Source organism: Protomyctophum bolini (genome assembly GCF_963924005.1).
Source record: "Protomyctophum bolini genome assembly, chromosome: 1".
Taxonomy (NCBI): Eukaryota; Metazoa; Chordata; class Actinopteri; order Myctophiformes; family Myctophidae; genus Protomyctophum; species Protomyctophum bolini.
In genome coordinates, this window is record NC_137862.1 from 8570637 (window position 1) to 8591230 (window position 20594).

Below are 20594 nucleotides of genomic sequence, written 5' to 3' on the forward strand. Positions count from 1 at the left end.
GGTCCGGGGACCACCCATAGTCCTTGACGGGGTGCCAGGTGGTCCCCAGTTAACCCATATTCTGACCTGAGATCAGATTCTAAAAATGTCTTCTACATCCTGACAGCTTTCTGAAAAAGCTATGTTTCTATGTCAGTCGTTCTTCGATTTTTCAAAAAATAGCAGACCTACAAGCTCGTAACGCGCCACCTATGAGCTTGTAGATCTGTTATTTTTCAATAGCTAAAGCATAACATAATGCTAACACCAAAAGGGGTTCCCGCCCCCAAAATGGGTTAAATGATAGAGGATTGATAACCAGATGGACCCTCATTAGATCTTTAAATGAATGGGGGGGGGGGATAATTTGGGGGATGAGATGTATAAGAAAATGTAGATTGTAAATTGCACTTCTGAATACTTAAAGGACCACTTCACCACTTTTCAACCTATCTTCATATAATTGGTCCTCACTAATGTTCATGATAAAATACCACCATTTATTTCTATGTGTGTCTCATAGGAGGGCTGTGAGCAGTTCAGAAACCTGTCTACACCATAAGAGAGAGAGACAGAGAGACATAGACAGAGAGAGAGAGACATAGAGAGAGCCAGAGAGAGAGAGACAGAGACACAGAGAGAGAGACAGAGAGATGGGGGGGGGGGGGCAGGCTAAGAATAGCTCACTGCGGGTATCTGGAGACAACCTAAACAATCGCTTTCCTTGCCAGCTTCCTCAGGGAGACGCAGGGGGAAATAACCTTATAGTGAGAGTGTGTGTGTGCACGTGCGTGCGTGCGTGCGTGCGTGCGTGTGCGCGCGTGCCTGTGCGTGTGTGTCCAGTAAAGTGTCGTCATCATCCTCTTCTACAAATACACCAGTGTCGATTTTGTCAACGAAAACTATGACGAAAACTGTCCGTCGACTTCCTTTTTTCACTGACAAAATGACATTTTAATTCACTGCATTGTTTGTCACCATCCGGATGTGGGTGAAAGTGGTCGTTTTCACGTTGTTTTTGTGTCCATTATATCTGGAACTGAAGGTCCAATCTGCTCAGTTCAAAGCTCGCTGGATGCGTGACTTTGGGGACGAATCAGTTAGTGCCGGGATCCCTTCAAAATAGAAGCTCTGGGGTGCCGGAAAGACATGGCAGCTTTTACTCTGAATATATATCAGTGCCTTGGTTAAAGCAGCTACTCTCTGGGCTAGCTCAGCCTCCACCTCAGTATATTAGGGTTACATTAACAGTATATAAGGGTTACATTAACAGTATATAAGGGTTACATTAACAGTAATAATACCTTGGTTAAAGCTGCTACTCTCTGGGCCAGCTCAGCCTCCACCTCAGGGAGAGTCTCAGCCTTGCGGATGGTCTGCTGGAGTTTCTGCTCTGCGACGTCCAACTTCTCCTGAAGCTGCCTGTTCCTGTCCTCTGTCTGAGAGAGAGACACACGACACAAATATTTACACGGCGCTGTAAAAATGTACAGTCATATATATACATCAGTGTCGATGGTGCAGCGTGTCACTTTGAGCGTGTGCATGTACATACACAAGGTACAATGTTGATGACTGAGCTTGTACATGTGCTATTCTTCTGAACGGTCAGTGTGAGAACTGGAGATTGGCAGAATGCAATGTTAAAGGCGCAGTGAAACGGAAATGGTGAACAACATGAAAATGGTGTTTCCACATGAAACACCGGTCTGAAGTTTCTGAACCAATCAGAGTGTCGCATCCCTTCAGGCGATGGGACGGTAGCTAGGGACGGTAGCTATGCTATCCGCAACACGCATGGTGTGTGTTTGTTTACAAATCAGATTGTCGGCCAGCTACACCAGTTTACTGTTATGTGGCTTATTTCTACCCTATAACGTTTCAGATACATATTTTAGCGTGATGATTAAGTTGAAACCGAGTAATACACCGTCTGGATGTTATCTTGAATGGGAATAAAAACGGAGGATTTCTGTAATCAGAAGCAGCTGTGTTGGACGGATGCGCAGATATGGGGAATTAAACGGGTGAGCTTCATTTTTATTGGCTTTTATCGATGTGTATCTCTACACGTCATCACGCAGCACGTTTTCGTTTTAATAAATAAATAATACAATCGTTTTTATGGACCTTTGATATAAAAACACACAGAAATGAGAATTTTCCCATTTTTTTGGCATCCATTGTTAGGTATGCCCATATTATGACCACGGATATCTAATATATATGCGAGAACCCGTACCCATACTCAGAAGACACACCCCAAGGCAGAAAACCAAAGCCACGAACAGCTACGTCGCTACTGCACACACTACACTCACGCACACTCACTTCTCACACACACTCACACGGGCAGTGACGTCACACACTTACCCTTCGCACTCTCTTCGCAGTGTGTGAAAGCGATCTCCTCTTTACACGGCCCACGACAACCCCAACGCAGACCACCAGCCAAATAGACTTTTCATTGTCACTAACACTGGCTCCATTCCACACTCGCGCCGGCAATGCATTTGTTTAATACAAACATTTTCTTCCCAAAGTACCCACACCCCCCAGGCAACAGTCTACGCTGTTGCCACAACACGCCGACATACAAGGACTTTAACCACGCTACTTACATACACTGCAACTCGCTTACAATTCGCAAACCTGGCAACACTGCCCTCTGTTACCAGGCCCGCCCCCACAATAGCTTGACAATGTCATCTCGCGCAGCACAGAATCTGATCTCGCGCAGGACATTGATGAGAGAAAGAAGGAACAGGAGAGATTATACGATCGCTATTTCGCTTATTCCATCTAAATCTCTTTATTTACAAAATAAATGACTCGACGATTCCCTTAGTTACATCAACATTGTTCTTTGTCAATAATCGGATTGCGCCAAAATATCACCCTTACACCGATCACTTTGCCTATTTTCGCCACACAGCCAACTGCCAGCCAAATGCCGACTACACACGCCTGCGCGCGCACACACACACACACACACACACACACACACACACACACACACACAGGAATGGCTATACGGCGGCGAGACAGCAGTGCAGCACGTTATCATTTTCAGATTCATTAAATAACTGTCTTTCTCAGCGCGCGCACGTGCGCACACAACATTATTCAAGTGAAATGCGTAACGCCAATATTGGGCTCATATAGGCTACCAATACACGACAAAATAACTGACAGGAGTGACGGTGCTGTGCTGTGACTAAACTGACAACGCTTTCTGACAGAGAGAGAGAGAGAGAGAGAAAGACAGAAAGACGTGTTAGAGTAACGCGCGCGAGCGACAGAGAGAGAACGTCAGAGAGAGAGAGAGAGAGAGACAGGGGGGGGGGGGGCCCTTAGCAAAAGGCTAACAGCATACCGGTACGTTCGTTCTATGATCCATAAAACCACAGATCTGCCGTTTAAGGAACCAACGTTGCATGAAGGGCAGATCTGCGGGCGCGCAATGCTGTGTGTGTTTTCGTCTTTTTTTCTTTTTCCCTCCTGCTTCCACAATCCACTATACTACATGCAGTTGCTTTGGTGTTTTGGTTTTGGGGGAAGTAAGTCACGGCACATGCGTGGTTGCACTGACAGTAAAGGTGGAAAGAGGGGGGGTGTGTGTGTGAATTACATTCCGATTTTAGGTGTTGTGCTTGGATGACATTTTGGCCAGTAGTAGGCTTATATCTATCTCAGCTTTGGCCTGATAGCACACATGCTAACAGTGGTGAACACAACGTTAGCAGCATTTCATGACAGGTTTGGTCACAGTCGCGATACTTTTCAGTTGTGTGGTACTTTTATATTGATTTAACTGTAACAGAAAGTTCTATCCAGACTAGACAGTCCCATCTCTCACGGAGCTGGGACTGACAGTACAGAGACGACTCGAGGAGCAGAGCAGGCGCAGCAGCACATATAGCCACAGGTGTTGCCACTATAACTCTATGGTAGAAACAAGCCACCTAGGTCTATACAAAATAAGACAAAAATAAGCTACACTGGTCGTTTCTGGCCAGTGTTGCCAAATAAGCGATTAGTAAGTAATTTAATTTAATTTAAGCGATTTTGGGATTATTTTTGTAGATTGAAAAAATATTGGGGGTCCTTTGCTCTTGCCATGAAAATGTTTGAGAACCACTGCTCTAAAACAATATTAGACAAAGTTTGAGCCACAAACACATTGCTCTCTCTCTCTCTTCTCCTTTTCTATAAATTAAATAGGCCTATTCATGATTCTGCTTATAGAGAAGTAGCCTATGTTAGTTTGTTTTATGGACTTCAGAGCTACTTTCAAATCCCTTTCTCACAATCTACAACACAACGTTATCATTGTCATTGTGCTATAATAATAACTAATAACCCATCCGATGTGGAGTCAACTCCCGCAATTTCCTTCTTCACATAGTGCGTGGCGAAGTAACTCTGGGATTGAGTGGCCGCGTAGCGGCCACGAAATTCTAGTGGTCTAAAAGTGTGAAAAACGTCTTTTTCATTTCACTGCGCCTTTAACAGAATGTTAACAGCCCAGCTTTAATGATCTTAAATTATCTACAATAATAAATTATCTTACATTTTTGACATTTTTTTTAGCAATAGCACAACATAAACATTACAGAGACTTAAGTTGTCACTGTACAATACTTTAAAACAGTTGTCATGTTGCACACATGCCTAAAATAGCTCTTATTTGCACCGCCCTCAGGGGCGTTGCTGATGCGTTGCTGATGTTAAAAGGACGATAGTAAAAAGGGAGACATCTCCGTCCCACTGCACACATTTCTAGAGGCCGAGTGTGGTTGGTGTGTGTGTGTGTGTGTGTGTGTGTGTGTGTGTGTGTGTCCTACCTGTCTGAACAGAGAGTCCTTATTGGCCACCTCGTTCTCCAGCTTGTCGTTGAGGTCGTGGACAGACGTAGCCTCTCTCTGAGCGGCGAGGTAACGTTTCTCTAGCGTGGTGATTCTCTCCTCCATGTCGTCCTTCTGCGCCATGGACTGAACACACATTTTAATCATTTATTTATGTCCACATAAGAGATACAATACAAGGACACAAATATTTACAAGGTGCTGTACTGTACAGAGTGCAATCAGAAAAATCCCAGACAAATAACCCACACACCCTTCAGGGGTACAAGTAACAGCGTCTTCGCCATATTTAGCGGCTACCGATAGTGGAAGAGATTGCACAGAATTCTGCAAGCTGTTTGGCTGCTTTTTTTTTGGCATCCCAAGTTGTTGGAAGCCTCTTACAACAAAACTGTGTACGAGTCCTATAGGCTGCCGAAGATAAACACAAGTAGATTGCACCTATAGCCTAGTTCAAGTTTGGTCTGGGAACTTTAAAATGATTTTTTTTTATCGAGCTCCTGACAACGTTCTGTATAATCACCATAAGCACGCGGGTCAAAGTAAGGGAGGAGATGGGGAGGGGAAGCCTCGCCCCTGTGCTCCCCATATGGAGGAGATGGGGAGGGGAAGCCTCGCCCCTGTGCTCCCCATATGGAGGAGATGGGGAGGGAAGCCTCGCCCCTGTGCTCCCCATATGTAGGAGATGGGGAGGGAAGCCTCGCCCCTGTGCTCCCCATATGGAGGAGATGGGGAGGGGAAGCCTCGCCCCTGTGCTCCCCATATGGAGGAGATGGGGAGGGGAAGCATCGCCCCTGTGCTCCCCATATTTCTGACAGAAGGGCTGATTTCACAGCGAAAACAGACAGGTTCATGTCTTACCTCTCTGAGGACATGAACACATGCTTGTAGAGAGACCTCAGACTTATTATAATAAACAAAACCTCTCGGAGGTCTCTCTGCAGCCGTGTGTTCATGTCCTCAGACTATAATAATAATAACGACCTCTCTGAGGTCTCTCTGCAGCCTGGTGTTCATGTCCTCAGACTAATATTAATAATAAGAACAATAACCACCTCTCGGAGGTCTCTCTGCAGCCGGGTGTTCATGTCCTCAGACTAATATTAATATTAATAATAATAACAACAACAATAAGCACCTCTCGGAGGTCTCTCTGCAGCCGGGTGTTCATGTCCTCAGACTAATGATAATAATAATAATAATAATATTAATATTAATAAGCACCTCTCGGAGGTCTCTCTGCAGCCGGGTGTTCATGTCCTCAGACTAATAATAATAATAATAATAATAATATTAATATTATTAAGCACCTCTCGGAGGTCTCTCTGCAGCCGGGTGTTCATGTCCTCAGACTAATATTAATAATAATAATAATAATATTAATATTAATAAGCACCTCTCGGAGGTCTCTCTGCAGCCGGGTGTTCATGTCCTCAGACTAATAATAATAATAATAATAATAATAATAATAATAATAATATTAATATTAATAAGCACCTCTCGGAGGTCTCTCTGCAGCCGGGTGTTCATGTCCTCAGACTAATAATAATAATAATAATATTAATATTAATAACCACCTCTCGGAGGTCTCTCTGTAGCCGGGTGTTCATGTCCTCAGACTAATAATAATAATAATAATAATAATATTAATATTAATAACCACCTCTCGGAGGTCTCTCTGCAGCCGGGTGTTCATGTCCTCAGACTAATAATATTAATAATAATAATAATATTAATATTAATAACCACCTCTCGGAGGTCTCTCTGCAGCCGGGTGTTCATGTCCTCAGACTAATAATAATAATAATAATAATATTAATATTAATAAGCACCTCTCGGAGGTCTCTCTGCAGCCGGGTGTTCATGTCCTCAGACTAATAATAATAATAATAATAATAATAATATTAATATTAATAACCACCTCTCGGAGGTCTCTCTGCAGCCGGGTGTTCATGTCCTCAGACTAATAATATTAATAATAATAATAATATTAATATTAATAACCACCTCTCGGAGGTCTCTCTGCAGCCGGGTGTTCATGTCCTCAGACTAATAATAATAATAATAATAATAATATTAATATTAATAAGCACCTCTCGGAGGTCTCTCTGCAGCCGTGTGTTCATGTCCTCAGACTAATAATAATAATAATAATAATATTAATAAGAACCTCTCGGACGTCTCTCTGCAGCCGGGTGTTCATGTCCTCAGACTAATAATAATAATAATAATAATATTAATATTAATAAGCACCTCTCGGAGGTCTCTCTGCAGCTGGGTGTTCATGTCCTCAGACTAATAATAATAATAATAATAATATTAATATTAATAAGCACCTCTCGGAGGTCTCTCTGCAGCCGGGTGTTCATGTCCTCAGACTAATAATAATAATAATATTAATAACCACCTCTCGGAGGTCTCTCTGCAGCCGGGTGTTCATGTCCTCAGACTAATAATAATAATAATAATATTAATATGAATAAGCACCTCTCGGAGGTCTCTCTGCAGCCGGGTGTTCATGTCCTCAGACTAATAATAATAATATTAATAATATTAATATTAATAAGCACCTCTCGGAGGTCTCTCTGCAGCCGGGTGTTCATGTCCTCAGACTAATAATAATAATAATAATAATAATATTAATAAGCACCTCTCGGAGGTCTCTCTGCAGCCGGGTGTTCATGTCCTCAGACTAATAATAATAATAATAATAATAATAATAATATTAATAAGCACCTCTCGGAGGTCTCTCTGCAGCCGGGTGTTCATGTCCTCAGACTAATAATAATAATAATAATAATAATATTAATATTAATAAGCACCTCTCGGAGGTCTCTCTGCAGCCGGGTGTTCATGTCCTCAGACTAATAATAATAATAATAATAATAATATTAATATTAATAAGCACCTCTCGGAGGTCTCTCTGCAGCCGGGTGTTCATGTCCTCAGACTAATAATAATAATAATAATAATATTAATAAGCACCTCTCGGAGGTCTCTCTGCAGCCGGGTGTTCATGTCCTCAGACTTGCAGAGGTCTTTCCGGGCCGTGTCCAGGTCTTCCTCCAGCTCAGCGATGCGAGCCACCATGGCCGCCATGCGCTCCTTCATCTGGCCCAGGTCCTGCGTCTGGCGCTCCACCACCTCCTGCAGCTCGCCCATCTTCACCGCGGGGTGGACCCCCCCCTCCTCCTCCTGGCTCAGGGAGCCGTCCGACGACCGCTGGAGGTGGAAAACAGTACATGTTATCTCTTTGGTATGTTACGTATGGGTGTCACATATATCACCATATTATTTGATTTACTGTATAACCTGAAATCTTGAATAAACAAAACTGTGGAGAAAAAAAAAGTCTGAATGGAATAAAGCAAAATAAAACGTCAAGTCAAGACTGAAAATGTAATGATGATGTTTTAGGGCCGACCAGCTGAGGAAATCACAGATTTGACTCATACGGTCCTTCCAGACGTTTTGGAAAAATGGCAACAAAAAAAAATCGGGGAAAAAACGCTGCAGTGTGCAGAGACCTACATTGACTTCTGAACCCGAGTTACCCTAGTTTTGGTTTTGTGACACTGGGGGGCGCTGTTGGCTAACCTATGGTCTTGGGCTGGATTCGGCTCTCGGACCTCGTAAACACGTCGATCACATGACCGGAAAAACAAACAAGTCTTCCCGTCGTTGGTGGAGGCGGTAAAAAAAATACACCACGATGCATTCCTATTGGACGATGTAACCAGGGCTCTCTCTACGCGATCGCCTGTGTTTTTCTAACCGATTGTCGCACATGGATCATAAATCATAATTACATTATTTTCAGACTCTATGAGACGCGTGCGCGCCATTTGAAGGCGGCACCCGTGCGTACTGCGTAGCCACGGAAAATACTGGAAGATTTTATTTTTCTAAGGTCAGTAGAGAAACACTCAACAGGGCGTGTCTCCCTTACCTTGCCGTTGGAAGTGGGCGTGTCTCCAGAGATGTGGTTGAGCTCTGCTCTCTTGCTGTGTTCTCTGAGGTATGAGAGCTGCACACACACACACACACACATACACACACACACACACACACACACACAGTTAAGAAGAAGTTATGAAGAAGTTTCTCCATATATAACCAAAATTAAAAGATTTGTTTTAATTTACTAAATTGAGTAGTCTGATTACTGTGCTATACTATGCAGTGGCGTAAAAGTAGCCGATCTACAAATAACAATACGATATGGCTTGTTTTTTTCTGTAAAGTCACTTGAAAAATAAATTATTGGTAGTTGCTAGTTGTGTTTCTAAAGTGTATAGTAGTTGTTTAGTTGCTTGGACTTGCTTCCTAACGTATAAACCAGTGGATCCCGCATTTCTTCATGTCAAGGAACCCCGGATTAATATGAAATTGTACACGGACATCCATCTGAAAATATTAGATTTCAATTTAGTTTCAATATTTTTGAAAATAACAACCTCACTACGCGTCACTGTGAACTTGCAGATCTGCACATTTCATTTGGGCTTGTTCTCAGAGGCCTGGACGCCTGTTTCTCTCGCAAATTCTGGCAACACTGGTCACAGCAGCAACAGGAAGAGGAAGTTACACACACACACAAAACGCAAAGATTTATGGGACACTGGAAACAGGTCTATAGACGTCCTTCGCTTGATGTAAAGCAATCAGTGCTAATTTTCACAGAAAATTCTGATTGAATCGTCTTAGTCTTTTGAATAACACACCATTTAGTTTGAGTCCTAATGAGTCATCTGAACTTGTTTAGTCTTAGTGTAGTCTTAGTCGACTAAATATAAAAATATTAGTCTTTTAGTGTTCCAACAAATTGAAATTGAACAAATTGAATGGACTTGTTGTTGGAAGGTGCCGTACAAATAAACATGCAGGACGACTGTATAGTGTGTGTGTGTGCGTGCGCGCGCGCGTGTGTGTGTGCGACTCTGAGCACGTGGGAGAGCACATTCAACCCGCTGAATGCTGCTTCAAACCGCAAGTATTCTGCTCAACATCACACACACCACTGCGCACACACTGTGGCGAGTGCTGTCTTTCAGTCTGTCTGAGTGTGTGTGCGCGTGCGATAAAAGAAGGGCCATAAGCATGGATCCCAGTTGAAATCTGGGCCACTCTCCCCACATCCTCTCCTCTCCTCTGGGCCTTTTGTCAGTCTGTATCCCATTCATGCAACACTCCTTCTTTCATTCTCTGTTTCTTTTGCGTGAGCTCTCTCAGCGATGAGAGTGAGCAGGGTGCAACGCATGTGTACGATGGTAAAAACCCCATTCATACTGACTAGCACGACGCACAACTATTAGGTAATTAGGTTATCCCATTTTGACCTGAGATCAGATTCTAAAAATGTCTTCTACATCCTGACAGTTTTCTGAAAAAAGCTATGTTTCTATGTCAGTCGTTCTTCGTTTAAAAAACAAATAGCAGACTTGTATATCTGCTATTTTTCAATAGCTAAAGCTAGCATAATGCTAACACCAAAAGGGGTTTCCGCCCCAAAATGGGTTATAGTGATAAGTATGAATGAATCATTCAGAGCATGTCTACATTCACATTGTATGTATTACTCATTAGCTTATTAGGCTACACACCAACCACATTTAACTGAATGGAGTAATTTGAATGTATTGTGGATCCTCTCTAGGTACCCTCTCCAAAACAAATCCTGGTCTCTACACTGCCTCCCCCTGCTCACTAGCCCCGAGATAGTGTCTCTACACTGCCTCCCCCTGCTCACTAGCTCCGAGCTAGTGTCCAAGCAAGATGCTGAGCCCATAATTGCTCCTGATGTGCAGGTTGGTGCTTTGCATGGTTTCCTCCGCCATCAGTGTGTGAATGTAAAGCGATAAAAGTGCTAATATAAATGAACCATTCACCATTTAACAGCACGATGGAAAAACAAGGCTCAAGTCTCTCTCGGTGAGAAAATAGACCATGTGTTCATTTGGGGAAATGTTTGGAAAATGTTTGCCTGTAAGGCCATGCCCAACACAGGTCTGTGTGTGTGTGTGTGTGTGTGTGTGTGTGTGTGTGTGTGTGTGTGTGCACTTACCTCTTTGTGTGAGGAGGTGAGCTGTTCTTCTAAAGTGCTGCATCGTTCCAACGCCACGCGTAGTCGTTCTCTCACCTGAACACAACGACCTATTAATACACTGATTAACACTAATTATACAACAGGTCGTTTCGAGGAAGCAATTCGATTGGTTGAATCAGTCTTCTAGCCATGGTTCAAACGAGCACCACTCCACACCTAATCAAAACAAATAATTCAGCTGCTCTGTTCTCCCAGAGCGCTAGCAAACTCGGTGGCTAGGCTAGATAGTTTCTTGGGACATTTGTGGTCGTAGTGACTACATCAGTCATTAAAGAAATATGTTTTTTCAGCGATTTTCTTAGTTTTAAGGGTAACTGTTGCATAATTGCAATATTACACTCGAGGTTGTGGTTTAACGTCTTCTGCGTTGCTTTCGGAATTCACCCTGCGGGCTCGTTCCTGCAGCATCGCAGGCGTGCATTAATGACGTTAAACCACCCCCTCTCGTGTAATATTGCTTAATTAATACACTAATTAACACACTAACGTAAACACAACTCAAATCATTAACACTGATTAATCGGGGAATCGGGGAAAGATGGGAAGATGAAAGCTAATTTATGCATCAGAGAAACTTTTCAAATGCAATGCATTTGAAAAGTATGGTTATTTTTTAAAGCATAAATCAGACAGACAGACAGACAGACAGACAGACAGAGACAGACAGAGACAGACAGACAGACAGACAGACAGACAGACAGACAGACAGACAGACAGACAGACAGACAGACAGACAGACAGACAGACAGACGGACAGACAGACAGACGGCCTACCTTCTCGTCGAGGGCTTTGTGATGCTCGAAGAGGGACTTGAGGGCTTTGAGGACCTCCACCTCGCTGGAGACCCCTGCTGGCGACTGAGCCTGTCGCTTCACTACCGTCATCCTCAGACTGCGCTCATGACGAGATACCAGGCACTCCAGATGTTCTAGGAGGAGCTAAACACAATGATAACACCAACTATAAGACACTCCAGATGTTAAACAATGATAATGCCAACTATAAGACACTCCAGATGTTAAACACAATGATGACACCAACTATAAGACACTCCAGATGTTAAACACAATGATAACACCAACTATAAGACACTCCAGATGTTAAACACAATGATGACACCAACTATAAGACACTCCAGATGTTAAACACAATGATAACACCAACTATAAGACACTCCAGATGTTAAACACAATGATAACACCAACTATAAGACACTCCAGATGTTAAACACAATGATGACACCAACTATAAGACACTCCAGATGTTAAACACAATGATAACACCAACTATAAGACACTCCAGATGTTAAACACAATGATGACACCAACTATAAGACACTCCAGATGTTAAACACAATGATAACACCAACTATAAGACACTCCAGATGTTAAACAATGATAACGCCAACTATAAGACACTCCAGATGTTAAACAATGATAACGCCAACTATAAGACACTCCAGATGTTAAACACAATGATAATGCCAACTATAAGACACTCCAGATGTTAAACACAATGATAACACTAACTATAAGACACTACAGATGTTCCAGGAGTAGCTAAACACAATGATAACACCAACTATAAGACACTCCAGATGTTCGAGGAGGAGCAAAACACAATGATAACACCAACTATAAGACACTCCAGATGTTCTAGAAGGAGCTAAACACAATAATAACACCAACTATTTTATATATCAACATTAACAGCATGTGTGGAGATTGTTCTGCTAAATTAAAGCTGAGAACGTGGGTGGCTCACACGTCCAGAGCTTTAGAATGCAGCTGTGATAAGACTGAGAGTGTGTGTGTGTGTGTGTGTGTGTGTGTGTGTGTGTGTGTGTGTGTGTGTGTGTGCGCGTGCGTGTGTGCCACTGACTCGCGTGTTGTTCCTCTCGGCCTTCAGCTCTGCGATCTCCTCCTCTTTCTCCAGCAGATGTTCTCGACAGATGTTCACCTCCTTGGTCAGAGCAGCAAACTCCTGAAACACAGAAACACAACAGATGTTCACCTCCTTGGTCAGAGCAGCAAACTCCTGCGACATGACAGAAGAGACAGCGAGCATGAAGGTCTACTTCCTGACATCAGCAGGTGTCAGGTTAGCCTGATTTACACCGGCAGCCAAATCTAGCCAGAATCAGATCTGTGTCACTTCAAGATATAAATCCAATTTGCTTAAATAAGTCTAAATGCAGGTCACATGGAATCCGATTTTTTCAAATGTGACTTGAGTGACTTTATAGGAATGATGTCACTTCATTATGTCAGCACTACAGCGGAGCGGATAGACGGTGAAATCTGTACCAAACTCCTGACATCACTCACTCATCCCCTGGTCCAAACTCCTGACATCACTCACTCATCCCCTGGTCCAAACTCTTGACATCACTCACTCATCCCCTGGTCCAAACTCCTGACATCACTCACTCATCCCCTGGTCCAAACTCCTGACATCACTCACTCATCCCCTGGTCCAAACTCCTGACATCACTCACTCATCCCCTGGTCCAAACTCCTGACATCACTCACTCATCCCCTGGTCCAGGGTCGCAGAAGTTTAATTTTATATAGTCTCATATAAACATTGTGGTCCAAAAATAAATAAACTGTCAGTCGGTCATATTTGACTGCGAAAATGTTAATAGTTCAGTTGATTCTTTATATCCATATGAGTTTCCCCTGGGATAATTTCTTTATTTTTGGAACACAGTTCTTATTTGAGGCGAGTTATTGGAATTCCGAAGGGGGGGAGGTGGTTAAATGCAAACCGTGTAGGATGTGAAATTACGTCTCCTCCTGTCACTTCTGGAGGATGCCTCATACAATCTAAACTAAATGTACAGAAACAAGGCCGTTTATGAGGATATTTCTCACGGAATGGTAGAGAATGGCTACACGCGGTCCTATATGCAATGTCAGATTGTTGTTGGTTACCACGGTAACCAAAGCATATATGTCGATGCAGGGCGGCTTTGCGGTGAATTGTTAAAATCAGTCTGAATGCACAGATCGGACCTGGTCACTTGCAAACGGTAGTGTGAATTGAAAGAGTCCTGTCACAAGAAAAGGGACAACCAGTAGGACATACAGTATGCCATGTTTTATTTCCTGCACCACCTGCTTTATTTTATATTATTTTTATATATGTTTTCATGTCATTGATATTATGTTATGTTGTTGTTTGTAATATCTGTGATTGTGCTTTGGCAACACACTTGTAAAACGTCATGCCAATAAAGCCTGTTGAATTGAATTGAATTGAATTGAATTGAATTGAGAGAGAGAGAGAGAGAGAGAGAGAGAGAGAGAGAGAGAGAGAGAGAGAGAGAGAGAGAGAGAGAGAGAGAGGTGCAGGGCAGAGAGAGACAGAGAAGCCTTAGCGCTCTTATGCCACATTTCCAGGGGATCTCCCCCAGGTTTTTTATTTATTTATTTTTACAAAACATGTGCGTTCTCCGAGGCTAGTATCAGGTCTTCTGACCCCTTCATTCACACAAGCCTCTTCACTACCCTGTACACACAATCTGAGCACTCCTCCAATCACAAGGTTTTTGTTAGCAAAATGCCTGAGCGATAGTTGGTGTGTGGACACCCTTAGGTAGTACCCTTGATGTTTTAGTAAATACAACATATCTAAAGGTCAGCGACTCAGTGTACACGTGTAAACGCTATAGAGGACGTTCCAAAACAACTGATCCGACTTCCCAAGTCTGACACAATAAACAATGGAAAGAACAATTCTAATGTTTTTTCCAATAACATTGGTTTTCGCCAGAGTTGCTCTATGAAGCAAAGCCGTCCTTGAAACCACACCATTATTGTTAACAGAACATAAGAGTTAAAAGATATTGATATTAAAACAGAAGCAGATCCAGGATCATTCTGGCTATTTTGACTGTAGAAGTAATTGTATTTTACTAGTACAAACAATGTCTCAATCCATTTTGGGGCGGGAACCCCTTTTGGTGTTAGCATTATGTTATGCTTTAGCTATTGAAAAATAGCAGATCTACAAGCTCATAGCGCGCCACCGAGTGGCGCGCTACGAGCTTGTAGGTCTGCTATTTTTTGAAAAACCAAAGAACGACTGACATAGAAACATAGCTTTTTCAGAAAACCGTCAGGATGTAGAAGACATTTTTAGAATCTGATCTCAGGTCAGAATGGGTTAACTCCAGATAAGTATGTGTACTTTATTACTGCAGATGACGTCTTAACTCCAGCTAGTCAAAGCATGCCATGACGTCTCCATTTTATGTCTTTTAATGTCTTTGATTACATGTACCGAGGACTGGAAACACAACGAGCTTGTAGATCTGTTGTTTTTGGCAAAGAGACTTGGTGTTGGCGGGACCTGGGCAGGTCATAAAGAGATGGGTTTGTAAGGAAAACGAAAGGAGGCCGAGGATGGAGCCCTGGAGAACGCCCAGTGGTCAACCTGCGTCTGAGGACACGCTCCTTTCTGACCTGAGATCAGATTCTAACGCACAGAAGAATGGTGGTTCTTTAACGCATTTTGACCTGAGATCAGATTAAAAAAATGTCTAAAATCCTGACAGTTTTCAAAAATAGCAGACCTACAAGCTCGTAGCGCGCCACTCGGTGGCGCGCTATGAGCTTGTAGATCTGCTATTTTTCAATAGCTAAAGCACGACATGATGCGAACACCAAAATGGGTTCCCACCCAGAATGGGTTAATAAAAATACAATTAATGTCATAATATATTGATAATAAAGCAGAGAACGAACGGAGAGATGGAAAAACGGCTGTTGTCCTCCCCCCGATGGGAATGTTATGTTAGGACTGCAGCGTGTTTTATAGAAGAGTTTAATGTAGGAAACAAAAGGGCGTCTTTGCCAAGGTGTCCGCTTAAAACATATTCACATTTCTCCTCCTCTGTGTGTGTCATGTACACGGGCACACACCCGGGCGCAGGGGCAGGCGCGCACACGCACACACACACACGCAGTGAGTGAGCACAGCCAGCAGTTAAAATATTAATATCAAACTCACTTCAAATATCATTATTTTAGGGGTCCACATCTCAAACATACCAGTAAGACGCGCAAACGCGGGAAGCGAACGCAGCTGAGACCCTGCAGATCATGTCTGTCTGTCTGTCTGTGTGTCTGTCCCGCTGTTACTGTATATGTGGACCTGGCCCCTTTTGTGCCCATATATGGAGCTGAGTGGACCTGGCCCCTTTTGTGCCCATATATGGAGCTGAGTGATTGCTGATGCAACACACTCCATATTTGGATAGCGGGACAGACAGACAGACAGACATGATCTGCTAGGTCTCATAGTAAGTGCTCACTGCTTTAGCAATCACTGCGTTCGCAATTAGTTTATTATTTTATTTATTTATATTTTGTTTGGGGGGTGGGGGGGTCGTGACTCTTGAGGTAAACAAGGCACCAATAAAGACAGCAGTAGCAACAGGGCTACAGATATACGATGGCAGTGTCAACAAGCAGTGAGTCTTTACACTGCCTCAGAGTCAGTGGAATATAATAACTCAGACTGCGGTACGAGTTAGTGAAATATGAGCACGTGGTCATACACGGACGTGTGTCAGGAAATGGGGCCGATGCTTTGAGTTTTCAGGAGCTGCAGAGGGCAGACATACAGTGAGGAGGAGGGGGAGGAGGAGGAGGAGGAGGAGGAGGGGGGGGGAGGAGGAGGAGGGGGGGGAGGAGGAGGAGGAGGGGAGGGGGAGGTAGAATAAGTAGGTCGGGAGTGGCTTATTGTCTACAATGCCCTATAGACCTCTGGGAGATGGAGTCTATCCCCGTTACAATGCCCTGTAGACCCCTGGGAGATGGAGTCTATCCCCGTTACAATGCCCTATAGACCCCTGGGAGATGGAGTCTATCCCCGTTACAATGCCCTGTAGACCCCTGGGAGATGGAGTCTATCCCCGTTACAATGCCCTGTAGACCCCTGGGAGATGGAGTCTATCCCCGTTACAATGCCCTGTAGACCCCTGGGAGATGGAGTCTATCCCCGTTACAATGCCCTGTAGACCCCTGGGAGATGGAGTCTATCCCCGTTACAATGCCCTGTAGACCCCTGGGAGATGGAGTCTATCCCCGTTACAATGCCCTGTAGACCCCTGGGAGATGGAGTCTATCCCCGTTACAATGCCCTGTAGACCCCTGGGAGATGGAGTCTGTCCCCGTTACAATGCCCTGTAGACCCCTGGGAGATGGAGTCTATCCCCGTTACAATGCCCTGTAGACCCCTGGGAGATGGAGTCTATCCCCGTTACAATGCCCTGTAGACCCCTGGGAGATGGAGTCTATCCCCGTTACAATGCCCTGTAGACCCCTGGGAGATGGAGTCTATCCCCGTTACAATGCCCTGTAGACCCCTGGGAGATGGAGTCTATCCCCGTTACAATGCCCTGTAGACCCCTGGGAGATGGAGTCTATCCCCGTTACAATGCCCTGTAGACCCCTGGGAGATGGAGTCTATCCCCGTTACAATGCCCTGTAGACCCCTGGGAGATGGATGTGTAATGTGTTAAACCCCGAGTGGATCCGAGGAGACACACAAGAATATATATATATATAATCTAAAAAAACTAAACAAAAAGTAATAGTAATACCACCAACCATCAATAAGAAAAAGGAGGAGCAACTAAGCACACAGATTATGCCCTTAGTTGGAGAAGGAGGGGGCGGCGGCCCCTGGAATGTTTGTGCATTCCAATGGAAGGTTACGCACATGGTGAGAGGGGGGGTGGGGGGGGGAGAAATGTACTGCCCCTTCTGAAGTTATAAACGTGTGTAGACGATGAAACACAATGGCTTTGCCGTTTGCGTTGATTTAGAGACCACTCAGACCAGGCAAGATAAACACAGTTTGCTGTCCATAAACGCTCCGTTTTCAGCCCTGTCACATTATCTTCCTTTATACTACTTGGATAGTCATTTATCTTGCTAAAACTAGCAGCAGATTAAATGTTTAGCAATATCAAGCAGGCAGTCTCTCTACATAAAGAGACTGTCTCTCTACATAAAGGCTGTCTCTCTACATAAAGAGACTGTCTCTCTACATAAAGCAGACTGTCTGTCTGCATAAAGCAGGCTGTCTGTCTGCATAAAGAGACTGTCTCTCTACATAAAGCAGACGGTCTGTCTGCATAAAGCAGGCTGTCTCTCTACATAAAGCAGACGGTCTGTCTGCATAAAGCAGGCTGTCTGTCTGCATAAAGCAGGCGGTCTGTCTGCATAAAGCAGGCTGTCTCTCTACATAAAGCAGACGGTCTGTCTGCATAAAGCAGGCTGTCTGTCCGCATAAAGCAGGCTGTCTGTCTGCATAAAGCAGGCTGTCTCTCTACATAAAGAGACTGTCTGTCTACATAAAGCAGACTGTCTGTCTACATAAAGCAGACTGTCTGTCTGCATAAAGCAGACTGCCTCTCTGCATGAAGCAGACCGTCTGTCTGCATAAAGCAGGCTGTCTCTCTGCATGAAGCAGACTGTCTGTCTGCATAAAGCAGGCTGTCTGTATAAGTAGCAGCTGCAATCAATCTAACGACGAATTGAATTTATGCACCGTGGTAAGACTTGTAGATCTGTTCTGACACGATGCACCGTGGTAAGACTTGTAGATCAGCTCTGACACGATGCACCGTGGTAAGACTTGTAGATCAGCTCTGACACGATGCACCGTGGTAAGACTTGTAGATCAGCTCTGACACGATGTGCCGTGGTAAGACTTGTAGATCAGCTCTGACACGATGTGCCGTGGTAAGACTTGTAGATCTGCTCTGACACGATGTGCCGTGGTAAGACTTGTAGATCTGCTCTGACACGATGCACCGTGGTAAGACTTGTAGATCTGCTCTGACACGATGCACCGTGGTAAGACTTGTAGATCTGCTCTGACACGATGTGCCGTGGTAAGACTTGTAGATCTGCTCTGACACGATGCACCGTGGTTTTCAACCCTTTTCGTGTCAAGTTCCATTATGTATTCTACATTTGAGCCACGGACCACCATTTGATTACATTTAGCCTCTCAGACCCATTTGAGCCACGGAACCACCATTTGATGACATTTAGCCTCTCAGACCCATTTGAGCCACGGAACCACCATTTGATGACATTTAGCCTCTCAGACCCATTTGAGCCACGGAACCACCATTTGATGACATTTAGCCTCTCAAGACCCATTTGAGCCACGGAACCACCATTTGATTACATTTAGCCTCTCAAGACCCATTTGAGCCACGGAACCACCATTTGATGACATTTAGCCTCTCAGAACCACAACTAAAGGACACATTTCCATGCTGTACTGATGTCGGTACCATTAGGAGAGAAAACATTTGGTTCATCAAAATAACAATTCTTCTACATTCTCCAATTGTGTATTCTTGGAAAAATGTACTTAATGTTTAACAATAATACTCTTGAAAGTGTAACATGAAACACTCATTTTACACTCTCAAGAGTTAAAGATCTATAAGGGTCCATTTGGTTACTAACTCTCCATCCTTTAGCTGAGGACCACCTGGAACCTCCTCAAGGACCGCAGGTTGAAAGCCACTGGTCTGATATAGTGTGTACTGTCCAGTGAGTCCAGACCGACTCATACAGTTTGTACTTGGAAGGAATTCATGGAATGTAGTTTGTGAGGCCGAGGTGACATTGACCTTTGACCTGGTACGTCAGGTCTAATCGGTTCATACCGTGGGTCTAAACCAAGTGGACGTGTAGTGCCAAAATGTCATTAAAATCCCTCGTGGCATTCCTGAGACCAGTTAACCCCAGTCATAATGCCCTCCGCTGTCCTGATAGCCTAGCAGGGAGAAACATTATTAATGTACCAAATGAGAGAGACGGGTGATTTTGTGTCTATATCTGTGACGTGGGAATGCCGTGTGAATATTGGGTGAGAGCATACTGTACGTTTGCTTGGGGTGAGAGAGTACAGTACGCTTGCATGGGTGTGCATATCAAAAGCTCCACATGGATTTGTTCTAAAGATTAAACTGTTTCAACGCCATGCCCGAGAGAACGAGATTAATCTACCTTTTCCCAGGTAGCCATGCCCGAGAGAACGAGATTAATCTACCTTTTCCCAGGTAGCCATGCCCGAGAGAACGAGATTAATCTACCTTTTCCCAGGTAGCCATGCCCGAGAGAACGAGATTAATCTACCTTTTCCCAGATAGCCATGCCCGAGAGAACGAGATTAATCTACTTTAATCTAAAGTATGTCAGCCACCGGTGTCGCTCATAAATAACCCTGCACTGCACTGAACTCTAACTCTAAATAACTGGTCAATGTATATTATTTGAGACTATAGAGCGTCGCAGTCCCGCCCTCTTTCATGACGACGCCAGGCCCAGGAAATGAATCCCAATGCATTTTTCCCATAGACATTTCAAAACGTATTTATTTAAATACCTTTTAAGCGTCGTACGAAGCCAACTCGAGTGGTGAGTAGTGTTTTTTTTTTGCCGTTTTTTTCTACTTTCTAATTCTTTGTTTGGCCCAAAACATTGGGCCAAACATTGTTTATTGTCATGATTTGTCATGATTTGTGCACAAAAACGTTGGTATCATTACAAATTAAATACAAAAAACTCAACCTATTCCATTTATCCCCCTCTATTTCCCA

General features: G+C 43.8%; 1 protein-coding gene across 4 annotated transcripts in view; it reads right to left on the bottom strand.

The window, feature by feature from the left end:
* ppfia1 (PTPRF interacting protein alpha 1) overlaps window positions 1-20594 on the bottom strand; it is a 75693-nt gene that overhangs the window by 36097 nt on the left and 19002 nt on the right. For all 4 annotated transcript variants that reach the window (XM_080772831.1, XM_080772834.1, XM_080772833.1 and 1 more), the window contains exons 3-9: window positions 12836-12937; window positions 11728-11892; window positions 10912-10986; window positions 8797-8874; window positions 7833-8069; window positions 4827-4973; window positions 1284-1418 (exon numbers count right to left, since the gene is read on the bottom strand). In XM_080772831.1, the coding sequence (XP_080628957.1) occupies window positions 1284-1418; window positions 4827-4973; window positions 7833-8069; window positions 8797-8874; window positions 10912-10986; window positions 11728-11892; window positions 12836-12937 (939 nt within the window). The remainder of the gene's footprint in view (window positions 1-1283; window positions 1419-4826; window positions 4974-7832; window positions 8070-8796; window positions 8875-10911; window positions 10987-11727; window positions 11893-12835; window positions 12938-20594) is intronic.